The 13,930-nt window shown below is 44.2% G+C and overlaps 1 protein-coding gene across 1 annotated transcript; it reads right to left on the bottom strand.

The window, feature by feature from the left end:
• Positions 1–8,977: 8,977 nt before the first annotated feature.
• On the bottom strand, positions 8,978–12,105 carry LOC309702694 (uncharacterized protein). Its single transcript, XM_082527308.1, has 4 exons — positions 12,032–12,105; positions 10,575–10,792; positions 9,404–10,480; positions 8,978–9,295 (listed from the first exon to the last, which is right to left on the bottom strand). Exons 2-4 carry the CDS (start codon positions 10,783–10,785, stop codon positions 9,063–9,065), a joined length of 1,521 nt encoding a protein of 506 aa, XP_082383434.1. The 5' UTR covers positions 10,786–10,792; positions 12,032–12,105; the 3' UTR covers positions 8,978–9,062.
• Between the last annotated feature and the right edge of the window lie 1,825 nt (positions 12,106–13,930).

Genomic DNA, 13,930 nt, shown 5'->3' with positions numbered 1-13,930 from the left:
CACCTGGATCACCTGCTGAGAAAGAAAAAAGAAAACAAGCAGAAGAGAACAAGAGTAATAGAATAAACAACATCACAATGATATATGGGAATATGACAGTAAATACTAAATATTAAACATTATTGTGCAGCACATAAGATCAACAGAACACAGTGTGCTTTGAGGTAGGAGCCAAAAAGGGTGTAGTTTGTGGGTGTGATCACCCGTGTGTACACCTGTGAGCATGGACGCGCTTGTTTTGTTTTTTTTAAAAGGTTCCTTCATGTAATGATCTGCTAGAGGGTGTGGGGGGGGCACAGCCCCGTCCTCCAGGGCATGAAGCAGGTATGGAGGAGATCAAAACTCCAGACATCCAGAGGCCCCCAGAACACAAGAGACCAAGGAAGACCAACAGAGGGGCAGCCGCGCCACTGTCCCAGTAAGAGCTGAGGAGAGTCCCAGATGAGGGCTCACTCAGCAGCCGCGGAGCAGAAGCCAGGGGGAGTTGCAGTGACGCGCCCGTGAGCTCCGCCGGCAGCCAGCTGTGCCTGAGTGACCGAGCCCCAGGCCGAGAGGCCGGGGGCACCCCACCTCCGAAGTGGCCCGAGCGAGCACCAGGCTCCAGGCCCCGATAAGCGGCCGCCAAGGAGTGAGCCGGTGTGTACCCGGACGCCCATCCCCGGACACAAAGAACCACCAACGATGTCTGAGGGAGTCTGCCACTGGCAGGGGAAGTGGTGGTGGGGGGAGAAAGGCCTCCAAACCTTGGAGGGCCTAAGATGTCCCCAGAGAGGTGACGCCTGACACCCAACCTGACATATAGACACAGAAATACAGGCACACACAGATACAAACATCCATTCCCACCCTCATGCTCTCATATGCACTTACTCCACACCAACGTGGAGACAGACATGAAGAGACGCTGTACACACGATCACACTCCCCAAGCGTACTCTACGAACCAGGTCTAGGTACCCTTGCCCCTGGAGGGGGGAACTACACCCAGACCCAGGTGGTGTTACCCTTTTCCCTGCGGTGGGGGGAGGCAGACCGCCCCGACTCCGCAGCAGCAGGGAGGCCCCACCCTCCAGACCGCAGTCGGACGGCCAACTCCTCCTCCTAGCCCCCCCGCTCCAGCAGGCCGCAGAGAATGGGGGTGAGAGAAGACTCCAAACCTCCCTCCACCCGCTCATTGTAGTGTTGATGCATGTGTGTTCTAAGGTGCATTTAAAACCCAGGAGGGCATGGAGCTACCTGCCAGAGAGCAGCAGGTAAGCGCATGGTCCCTCCTGCTAGCCCTCAATGTCTACGTGTATTTAAAATTGAGAGGTGGGCAACGACGCCAGGGGTGAGGTGTACACCCTGATGGTAATTTGGATTCCATGTATCGTGCCCACCCCCAAGATCCTATATGTATGTGTAATGAGAGTGTGAGTAATGTGAATGTCTAAGTTGTGGGATAAAATTGAGGCAGAGGCAGCCAGAAGGGGACAGAGGGGGGTAGCCTCCTCTGCACCCTGGTGACATACCCCTACTCCAAGGTCCTGCATGTGTGGGTGGTTGTGGTGGAGCGGGAAGGGGGAGGCAGCTGGAGATGGGGAGGAAAGGAAGGGAGGGGCACAAACACTTCAAATCTTTCATGAAGCCTTGCTTTGCTCATCATGGTGACACCTTCACTGGAGATCTGTATCTCATCATTGCCATAGTTATGTCACAGTGTAGCTGGAAGCTGAGCCAAAATCCAGATTAAAGGGCAAACTTCATAAATCGCAAAACTGACCTTTATCTTCTGAAGCAGAAAATCCACATTTATGGCGGCGCGTGTAAACGCAGCGACCTCACGCTCTCCTGAAAATGCGATGTTTTGTTCGTCAAGTAAGTGTCTTTCTGCAAGTGTTTCTCGCCAGTCCACGTCGGAATATGTGTACAGTCGTCAGGCTCTCTTACACATTCAGAGAAGCAAGATTTGCCAAGTTTTGAACACTAACGTTGAGATGCTAAGGGAGATAGGATTTCTGCGACAGCCTGCTAGCTGGCCTAGCAACTCACCGGACTCGCCTGCTAACCCTCCCCGGGCAAGGAGGTGTCGAAAGCGGTGCGCTAGGACAAGGAAGCGGGGCAAGCGCGGAGGTGTCCGAGTCAGGCTTGAGGCTAAGCCAACTCGCCCAGCCATACCATCGATCCTCTTAGCCAACGTACGATCTCTGGACAATAAAATGGACAACATACGACTTCTGAGATCAGCGAATCGCAAAGTAAGTGACTGTTGTGTGCTAGTTTTCACCGAGACATGGCTTAATGACAACATTCCGGACTCGGCCATACAACTGGAGCAGCTAGCATGCTACCGAGCCGACAGGGCTCTCGTAGACGGAGGCAAGACCCGAGGTGGCGGGGTCTGTGTTTACATCCATGACGAGTGGTGTCGTGATGCCACTGTAGTACGCAAACACTGCTCATCACTGGCGGAGTTCATGATCGTGAAGTGTCGCCCTTTCTATTTGCCCAGGGAGGTAAGTTCGATCTTGTTGGTCGCTACCTATATACCTCCATCTAGCAACAACAGCGATAGAAATGCGGCGCTGAACGAACTGTATCAGGCCATCAGTGAGCAACAAACAGCACACCCAGACGGTTTCATCATCCTCGCAGGAGACTTTAATCATGCTGATCTTAAAACTGTTCTCCCAAAGTTTCATCAGCATGTACATTTTCCAACAAGGGGAGACAACATATTGGACTTGGTCTACACACAGGAAAAAGGAGCATACAAAGCCATCCCCCTCCCCCACATCGGCACCTCTGATCACCTCACTGTTATGCTAATGCCAGCATACAGACAGAGAGTGAAGGTCATCAAACCTGTTATGAAAGAGATAAGAGTGTGGCCACAGGAGGCCACCTCTGCTCTTCAAGACTGCTTTGGGTCAACTGATTGGGACATATTCAAGGAAGCAGCCACCTACAATAACATCATAGACATCGAGGAGTACACAGACATGGTGAGCTCATACATCACCAAATGCATTGATGATGTAACACAAGTGAAAAGTATCACAACTCGAGCCAACCGGAAGCCATGGCTAACAGGAGATGTCCACAGGCTGCTGAAGGCCAGAGACAAGGCCTTCAGAGCTGGGGATGAAATAGGCCTGAGAACAGCGAGAGCCAACCTGTCCCGTGGCATCAGGAAAGCGAAACAGGACTACACACACAAGATAACCTCCCACTTCAATGATAGCAAGGACGCAAGAAGCCTATGGCAAGGCATCCAGGCTATTACAGACTACAAGCCTGTAGCGTGTAGCTGTGAGAGCGACACCACTCTGCTCAACAACCTGAACAGCTTCTTTGCATGATTTGAAGCACAGAACAACACACGCCCACAGAAAACACCACCACCTCCACACGACCAGCCTCTGTGCCTGTCTGCTGCCAGCGTGAAGAGGACACTCATCACCATCAACGCCCGGAAAGCAGCGGGTCCAGATAACATCCCTGGTAGTGTGCTGAAAGACTGCGCAGAGGAGCTGAAGAATGTCTTCACAGACATCTTTAACACCTCCCTGAGGCAAGCCACTGTCCCATCATGCTTCAAGACTGCCACCATCATACCTGTGCCAAAGAAACCATCCCCAGCCTGTTTCAATGACTACCGCCCCGTGGCACTGACACCCATTATTATGAAGTGCTTTGAACGACTAGTCATGTCACACATCAAATCCACCCTACCTCCCACCCTGGACCCACACCAGTTCGCATACAGAGCGAAACGATCCACAGAGGATGCAATCTGCTCTGCCCTCCACCCAGCCCTAACTCATCTGGACAAGAAAGACTCATATGTGAGAATGCTGTTCATAGACTTTAGCGCAGCATTCAACACCATAATACCACAACAACTCATCTGTAAACTGGACAGACTGGGCCTCAGCACCTCCCTCTGCAACTGGCTGCTGGATTTCCTCAGCCAGAGGCCTCAAGCGGTGCGTGTGGGCAACAAGGTCTCAAACAGCATCACCCTGAGCACGGGGGCTCCACAAGGCTGTGTGCTCAGTCCTCTGCTCTTCACCCTGTTGACACATGACTGCACACCAACCTACAGCTCCAACCACCTTGTGAAGTTTGCGGACGACACAACGCTGGTGGGGCTCATCACCAAGGGCGATGAGACCCACTACAGGAAAGAGGTTGAGCTCCTGACCACGTGGTGCAGAGACAACAACCTCCTGCTAAATGTCAGTAAGACCAAGGAGATTATTGTCAACTTCCAGAGAGGCCACACCTGTCACCCCCCATTGACCATCGACGGCGCTGCGGTGGGGAGGGTGAGCAGCACCAAGTTCCTGGGGGTGCACATCAGTGAGGACCTCTCTTGGACCACCAGCACAGCATCACTGGCCAAGAAAGCACAACAGCGCCTCTACTTCCTGCGCAAACTCAAGCGGGCAAGTGCTCCACCACCCATCCTGACTACATTCTACAGAGGCACTATTGAAAGTATCCTCTCCAGCTGCATCACTGTGTGGGGCGGTAGCTGCACTGACTATAACAGAAAAGCTCTACAACGCATTGTGAGAACAGCTGAGAGGATAGTTGGTGTACCACTCCCCTCCCTGCAAGACATTTACACCACTCGCCTCACCCGCAAAGCCATCACAATTGTCAACGATGCAACCCACCCCGCGCACTGTCTGTTCAGCCTCCTGCCCTCTGGAAAGAGATACAGAAGTCTCCACTCCCGCACTACCAGGCTCACCAACAGCTTCATCCACCAGGCTGTGAGACTGCTGAACTCTCTTCCCTCCCGACTCCCAGCCAGCAGAATCACCAGATTGGCAGAAGTATAGGAAGACAGATTGGACTCTACTCCCCCTCACCCACGCACACTCTCCAACAAAGAAACACTCTCTGAACCAAGAACTGAAAACATTCCTGACTTGCATTGCAATTGCACACACCTGCTGCTATATATATATTTTTTGTATTCTTTTAGCACTATTTATATTATTATATTACTATTTATTACTTTATTGTTAGGGCTGTTTTTGTTGTGCATCTGCACCTTATTGTTGTCAATGTCTACGCATGGGACAGTGTGAAACGTAATTTCAATTCCTTTGTATGGCAAGTACATTTGAAGAAATTGACAAATAAAAGTATTCTATTCTATTCTATTGTATTCTATTCTAAATGCACAAAGGGCCAAAATAAGACAGAAATAAAACAGGAAACAAACACTGAGACAGAGACTAAGATGCACAAACTTGACAGGGACAAAAAAGAAAACAAACATGAAGCTGAAACCAGCTAAACACATGTGACACAGGGTTCATAAGAACAACAGGCAAATTTTTACTCAAACACAAAGTCCCCAGAGAGATGCATGCTTCACTACCACAAACCTATCATCCAGGGGAAGGACAAAGAGCCCAAAACAGTAAGTAGTTTATCTGTAATTCTGTTTTTATAAATTCCTTCACCTTCTTTTACTTTGTGTTTGTAAGTGTGGCTTTAAAAGGACAATACGAGATCTAGTAAGGCTATAATTAGGTAACATGTTCTTATTCTTATGAGGTAGGCCTGATACAGTTTGTTTGCACCATCTACTTTCAAAAAGTTTAAAAAGAAGAAAGATCAGAAACTAACAGAGATCAGTGGAATTATTTCCTCTCCTCAATCTAATCCACTGACCTTAAGTGTTACTCTAATTTAAAAGCTTTGTGAGCTCCTGATGTCATTTCAGTGTTAGAATTCATAGACACTGTTGTGTCTGACACTTTACTATCAGGTCGAAGAAACCTTTTGTATTTCCCATCAGTTTCAGTGCAGTGTTTTCACACGTAAAGAACAACATGGGGAAATTCTGTAATTCTTCACCAACGTGTCTGATCAGATTAGTGGAATAAAGAAATATTTATGGCTTTTTAACTTATTGCATTTATTTTCTGTTAGAAAAAATTAAAACATTTAATTGTAAACTGATTTGGTTACTACAAATTTGTGTATGAACATATAAACTCTGTCGTTTCTTGCATGGTGAACTTCACAGTCACCATCATTATGTGATGTGTTGGTTTAGTGTGTGACCAGCTCAGTTAGAAGAGACTCCCCAATCAGGGCAGCAAACAATACAAACAAACAACAAATCTGCAGAAGCAAAGTTAGTCACCAGACCTATTCTGTTAGCAGACATTTATCACCGATGGCTGGTCTTTGACTCTGACCACACTGCAAGGTGTCACCCCTTATTCAACAGAGCATGTCTGTATCAGAGTGTGCAGATCCTCTCTGGAAACCCTAACTGTAAAGCAGGTCTCAGTTTATTTTTCATAGTAAAAGGAAACCTCAACATCTGTCAGCCTACGAGACCCTCCACAGATTTTTCAGGACTCAGTGAACAAACACCAGAGATTTTTTTTTCTATTTGTGGACTAGGTAGAGGCACAGGACTCTCTCAGCCAACATGGGACCCCAAAACTACAAGCTCGACATCAATATTGTATCTAGATCAGCTCTCTCAAGTTACTGAAGTAATTATGTGCTTAAGAATGCATTCTTCGGGTGGCCAGAGAGAAAGGCCAGATTCTATGGCGTGGGGCGAAGATAATGTTTTTTTTTCGGATTACTCCCGACTAACCATGGACCGGCGTGTGTCCTTTAAACAAATCAAGTTGGAGTTGAGGGAAAGAGGAGTGGAATACTCCCTGCTCTACCCTGCCACTCTAGAAATAAAACATAATGGAGCAAGGCACAGATTTTCTTCACCTGAGGAGGCTTCAAAATTCATTAAGAACACCCCCCACGACACACACACGCACAAACACATCCTCCAACCGTTTATGCATGGACGATGAATACAGAGTTTATCACGCAACATCAAAGGGATGTGCCTTTTTTCACGTCACGCTGTGCGCCACGTTATTGTTTACATGAGATGAATTGCAGAATGGCAGATAGAGACAAAATACTGTTACTGTTAATCTGACTATCTGCAGTTTTTACATGCTTACATATACACACGCAGTTACTGTCCCTCCATTTAGAAAGGCAGAGGCATCACAGTGTGATTATTTTACATGTAGTTGTTTTTCCCCTGTGTAATAATATTCAACATTGCTATCAATACATTTTTCAAAAAAATGCCTCTCTGTGCAAAATGGGTTCAAAAACAAACAGCTGTGGGATACTGTTAGTCCGTGATTTGAACGGGGAACAAATTGTGGCAGGATCAGCCTGATGTTATTTTTATCCCACTGTAACTTTACTGTATAAAGAGCTAACATCTCCAAAATGTCAGGAGTAGTTAGTCATTACAACAAGTGTTTGTGAACTAAAAATCAAGAATGTGGGATACTGTTTGTCCGTGATTTGAAGAGCCCAGCGCGTGCTCCGGACGAAGGGAAAAGCAATTACGCAGGGGAGACCTACCTTGGCACTTCTGCAGGTGAAGCCAAAGGGAAGATACACTGTAAAAAAATAAATAAATTAAAAAAAAAGTGCTGTTTTTACAGGAAAACCCTGGCAGCTGGGGTTACCAGGGACTTCCTGTAAAAACGCTTTACAGATGCAACTTGTAAATTGATTTACAGTGAATGAATCTCAGATTAAAACTGTTAAATCTACAGGAAAAAGAAGTTAATTTCACACATAGATGTGATATATAAATACACTATTTCCTGTATCTTTTACAAGTAATAAATGCTTTTTGTGGATCATTAACTGCAAAATTAACAGGGAAATATCGTACAAAGAACTAATTTAAAATGGTAGAACTACGGTGAAACTGTGCATATTAAATGGAGCTGCTCTGTAAATTATACACAAAATCTATGCTGAATATTATATGTTTTAATGTAAAATTTTAACCATAACCCAGCAAATTTCTTACTGCTACACCTACACCCAAACATGCAAAAATACATCTTGAGAAAACACAAGAGAGGAAAATATCACTTTTGGGAAATTTATTTTGCAGCCACATTCGCAAAATGACAGCAAATGGATCCATTTTTCCAACTAACACAATATGCAAGGCACACAGCAACTACACAATTCAATCAGAATATAGGCTATAAAAGCTGTGGAACATTCCTGCAAAGCAAGAACCATGTTCATGAAACAAGCATTTGTTAGACCCTCCACCAGAAAAAGTTAAATAACCTGTTAAGACTTTAAAACAAAAAAAACCCCACATATTGTGCCAAAAATGATCATAATCACCGTGCAACGCAACACGCACCCTGCTGTCACCACAACCATGGCCCTGGTAAGAAAACATCAGCAAAACCACATGGTGAAACACACCTACACATGTGGTCTAGAAACACTGCAGTAGCAGCATGTTGTTTTTTTCTTTTCTTATGTAAATAAAGAACATTCCTACAAAGAAAGAACATCTTCATGAATTGGCTTCATGCATTCGACCAGTAAAAGGTTCCAGTACACATTGTGGAACAAAATTAACAAAATAAAACTAACGGTCCACAGAGAGTCAAGATTTAGGCTTAGCGCCACTCGTGGTCGGCGAGATCCTGAATCAGGGTGAGGACTTGAGGGTTCACACTGAGACGACGCTTTGAGTTTTTATTCTCTACTTTGGTTCCTTTTTCTGGGTTTATGGAGAAGAAACACCTGTAGAATAAAAATCATATAAAAGTTTATTAAGCATTTTTATAATTGATCAGTTAAAATACACGTACAAAGTAAGTAAAAATTAAGTATATACATATATACACACAGTCATGGCCATGACCACGTTCAAGACAAAGTATAACCAAAATGCTGTGGGGAAGTGAACAATGCATGGTCAAAAGTATTGGCACCCTTCTGCAGTGATATGTCACACTTTAGCATTGTTAAAATCCAAAGCAAAGGTTATAGGTAGTCAGACGTCAGTTGACGCTTGGTCTAGCCCTGAGTCTCGGCCAGGCTTGGACCCGGATTCAGACTGTTAATGTATTTTAAAAAAAAACCAAACAAACAAAAAAAAACAACAACAACAAAAAACTGAAAAAAAACAACTGAAACCGGCTCCGAAGCCGACCGAGACTCAGAGCCAGACCTGGACTCGAACCACATCAAAGCCAGACTCCAGATCCCAGAGTCTCAGTTATGAGAAATAACAAAGCCATATTTGTTCGCCTCTGAAGAAACTCTAAAGTGGAAGCCAGCTCACATGGATAATGGATGTTGAAATTGTAGTAGCTCCCGAACATGAGGCACAGTGCAGAAATGAAGGAGGATATGTTTGTGCTGACGAGGTTCCGATCAACACTCAGCATGTATCTTCTTGAGGAATAGCAGGACTGTCCTGTGAACAAATTATTTAACAGGTTATATCAATAAACACGGCAGTCACATGACATTCTATAAAAAGTGCACTTAAAAAGAGAGAGAGAGAGCTATGAAACAGACTTACCACACACGATAATAGTGGGTGTCAGAGACACTTGCTCCAGTTGTACCTCATCTGCCAGACATGTATCTTCAACACAGAGAAGCATGGACTCCTCCTTCTCTTCAAAGTAGCTGAGCAGAAGCAGGACCATCTCTTTCACATCATCTGAGCAGCCACTCTGCGGTCCCCGCATCCTCTGAAGCCTTGCATAAGTCTGAAGGAACACCTTGCTTTTGCTGACAGCAACTGTGGTCAAGTAGTCCAGTAGCCTTTTCCCCTTCAAATCCAAATTATGTGTGAATGTCTCTTTGAGGTCAATCCCAGTAAGTTCCTTGAAGTGGACAGACATGCCAAGTTCATCAAACCAAAACGGCCACTCCTCCCTAAGGCATTTGATACTTTTCCCCTGATTGACATGCAGACGTTGTGTGTAGTAAGTGGACTTCATTAGACTTTTTACCTCTTCTGGATTGGCATCAGCTTGCTGGAACATCACCTTGAGTTTTTCCATCTTTTGCTGTTGGCTCTCTGGAGTTTCTTCAAGAGGCAGAAATTCTACATTCCATTTAATGCACCCGTATGTATCCTGCATGGCTGCTCTTTCTTCTAAAGGGATCTCGTCTGTGTGGTCTGAGTCAGTCTGATGTTTTCTTTTTCTTATTTTGGGTGTTGAAGTGCGCCTTACATTTTCAATTCTGTTCTGCAACTGTTTGACAAGTGAAAGGTAGCCTGCGCCAACAATCTCACCCTCTATTAAATCTTGCAGAGAATTGGAATATTTTGCCACCATTTTTCTTGCAACGTCAATTGAATGTTTTCTACCTACATGTGGGCATTTTTCCATCATCTCAGTCACAACAATCCGGACCATTTGCCTCCTCAGTTTTGGGCGAGGCCTTTTCCCCCTCTCAAGAAAATGCATCACTTCTGCAGGAAGTTTACTCCATGGAATTTCAAAGTTGTCATCCCATTGTGTGTCACATCCTGGGCTGCTGGAGGAGGTCGACGATAGACTTTGGGGTGAAAGTGAGAGCAATGACAGCGACTGGGTTGATGAGGCTTCCACAGATGATAGCGAGCTGTTCTCTGGAGTTTGGTCTTTCAATTACAAAACAAATACAATTATGATTCACACTGTATGTCTGTTCATGACCATCTCTGCTTTTGAGTTTGAATAGTTGTTTTTACTTACATTTCTGTTTCCAAGCAGAAAGAAGCTTTCTTGCTTGTACAGGTCTTAATGCTGTCATCAAATCTGCCTCCGTTACGAAGCGTAGATCATCACTTGTCTCAACTCCAATGGACTGCAAGTGCTCCTCCAGGATGTTTTTGTTCACAGCTTGAAGTTCTGGTAGGACTTCCGTGATGGCGACATCTAGGAAGGTTCGCTCTGAGTCACTCATACTTGCACTGAAGAAGAAATGCCACCTCCAAACAAAATAGAAAATCACATACAGTTCATACACTTGATGGAGCAGGGTATGGATCAGGTGACACTTATATTAATGTTAAACTATTTACAGTGAGAAGTGAGCTATTAGTTGGACATTATTTTGCCACAATACTATGCTTTAGTGGAATGATTCGGTATTCTTCAAGAATGTATGATACCAAAGGATAGAAATCAGGCAGGTCATTAATGTTGATACACTGTAACCCAAGACTGTCCTTTGTCACAGAATACAGATGGTATTCTGAGAGGAAGATGCCTTTGTGGATATCCATTAGAACATACACAGATGTGTCATTTTGAATCAAGATGAGTAGAAGTTCACCAAACTCCATACACTCGTCATTTCTGTACACAAGAAACTGTCCCTTTTTATATGCAGTGCCCTTGTACTGAATGTCTGTGGTAACTGTGGTATTGCTTTCTGAAAAAGCTAACTCCCTGACCGCATGCTGAATAGTGTCACTGTAGAGGTTGGGATAAAACGCACAGCTCTCCTTGACTTGCAGCAGTTCACGGCATTCTTGCCCTGCTAAAAGATAAGCCTGATACATCTGATGACGTGTTGACAAAGTTTGACAAATATTTTTGAAGCTTTTCAAGTGTCTGGCACATCTTTTGAAGTAACTGTGTTTACATTCAAACCTAAGCGTCCATAACCTCATCAATGGACCAAATTTCAACAACAGTGCTGAATAATGGCGCAAATAGTGGTGCTTGGGTTTTAGTTGAATTCCAGGAAACAACATCTTTCTCATCTCCAAATATTCTTGGATCAAAATGTCAGCGAATGCTATCTGGGACAAGGAAATGCTCTGAGCACAAATAAGATCCACAATGTCTTTCAACTGGAGAGCTAACTGCCATACTTCATCCTCATGGTTTTGTACTTTGTCACCAATCAAAACTGGCAGCAATCTCAAAAGGTTCCAGTTTTGAACGGCTTGCCCTGATAATTTGGATCCGTCAGGTTTGACAGTACATGGCTTTGTAAGTGCTTCGGATCCTTTATATTTAAACTGTTTAATGCGTCTGTTTAAAAGGGAGTATGTGAACCATTTTTTCTTTTTTATAATGTTCTTCAGGTACAGTGCTAGATCATATGACACAACTCCTTCAAAGAGGTCATGACCTAGACAAGGTGGGAGACCAGGCTGGGATACATGAAAAGACTGAAGGGTATTGAAGATGGAGTTTACCTTTATTCCTCTGACGTCTTGGATAGTTTCAGACTGGAGATCAGCAACAGCCCCGTCATATGTCTCTGGAGTGCGTGGAGGACCACAGGCATTCGGATCAGCATAAAACTCCCTTCGTGTTACTTCACAGTACCTGCAAAAATATTGAGAGCAGCTGAAGTTTTCTGTAAACCCTCCTATGCAATGAGAACCCAAGTTGTCCCCAGCAATACAGTAAAGACCCCCTTTTACTGTTTCTCCATCTACATCTATTCCATCTGTCTCCAAGGATTTCAGATCTGCCAACAACTCTGAGAAAACTTTGGCTATTCCAAAACGCTTGAAGTCATTCTCAACACACAACAAGACTAAAAACATGTTATCTGTATTTGAACGCAAATGAATGGGTAAATTTGCTAATGACAGATAGAATGCAAGAAGTTTGTGTGCCTTTTTAGCAGAACCCAGGGGATTCACTACCTCAAATGAATCTTGGTACAAAATCAGTTTGAGGCTTTCAGGGTTTTCATTAAAGAACTGGTGACATTTGAAAATTTTGCCATCATATAAATCCTTAAAAATTTCTACATCAGGACCCCCAAACTGTTGTGACTGTGTATTAATCCATAACTGTGACTCTAAAAAGCTCTTCAGGGTTTCTCCAACTGGTATGTAGTAAGCACATTTTTCTGTCATGTTTTCATCCATTCCCAATGGCACTTTCTTGGGTTCTGTGCATTTAAACATTTTTTTGAATGTTTGATTTCTGGTGTGTGTTGTTCCTAGTTGTCCCTGATGGCAAGCAGAGAACAAATCTGACTCTTAAATGCAGTCACAGATTTTAGTGACTGCTTCATCTGATAGGTTCATTTCATTTTTTAGTAAACAACTTACCTTATTAATTGTGTAGGCTTGACCCAATTCGTGCACATTCTGCATTTTCTCAGCAATACTCTGTATAGTAGAGGCAGGAATTAGCAGCTGTCCTTGCAGTTTAAGGTAAAAGAGACACATGTTTCTGAGATAAGAATGACTATCCTTCTCTGGCATATCACTGGCTGAACTAGCAGATGGCATGGCTTCATGTGTGTTTTCTGAATATTCTGTACTGTCATTTGGGGGCTGAGGATGAGATTCCTTGTACATGTCATCAATACCATCTGGGGAACAAGCTTTATGCTTCCTACACATGTGAGAAGTAAATGATGACTTTTTTGTAAACATATGCTTACAACCACTTACTGGACATGACACAGACCTGCCCTCTGCAATATGATCGTTTAATAAATCCATTGGCTGTCCCTGACGCTGTTTCAGGACAAGAACCCGGTAACTGTACCACAACAAATCTTCCAGGAGTAACAGAGCCGCAGACAGACAATAACAACATAGAGGAGGATTTGACGCTCTCAAGACAACTTGAAGAAATAACAGTAAAAAGTGGAGAAGAACCGGGAGACCAATCCTTCTCACAAACCTCTGATGTGGAAAGTGAGAGCGATGACGAGCGAAGGGAAAGCGAGGAAGAAAATTAATCAGAAAGCTACCTAAGTGCAAGTGATAGTGAAGAATCACCCATTTCGACTCCTGTGGAGATTTCTCCTACAGATGATCCTGCAAGACGAGATGATGTGGATCCACAAACAGGGATTTTTCTTAACAAACAGCATCCTGCAATGGAGGAGTTGGTCAATGAAACAACAAAAGGGGGAAGGAAAAGAAGTGTCTCGATGGCGTCTTATAGCAGAGATAAGAGAAAAGACAATCGATCCAGCCCTTCGCAAGGTAATGTTGAATCTACAATGTTCCCTCCCTCTACCGAATAACCTCCTATTACATAAATATGAGTACTCTTAAAATAATAACATGGAATGTTAGAGGGTTACAATCAGAAAGATACAGAAAAAGGAAAGTTGAAAA

This window comes from Aulonocara stuartgranti, assembly GCF_965226115.1.
Source record: "Aulonocara stuartgranti genome assembly, chromosome: 3".
NCBI lineage: Eukaryota > Metazoa > Chordata > Actinopteri > Cichliformes > Cichlidae > Aulonocara > Aulonocara stuartgranti.
This window is presented reverse-complemented; position numbering and strand designations above follow the sequence as displayed.

Excerpts from the sequence above, each read along its gene's own strand:
- LOC309702694 (XM_082527308.1), bottom strand. The coding sequence starts at position 10,785 with ATGAGTGACTCAGAGCGAACCTTCCTAGATGTCGCCATCACGGAAGTC. Across the intron at positions 10,481-10,574 it reads TTCTGCTTGGAAACAGAAAT|ACCAAACTCCAGAGAACAGC; the intron begins GTAAGTAAAAAC and ends TGTAATTGAAAG. Across the intron at positions 9,296-9,403 it reads ACCCACTATTATCGTGTGTG|GACAGTCCTGCTATTCCTCA; the intron begins GTAAGTCTGTTT and ends ATTTGTTCACAG.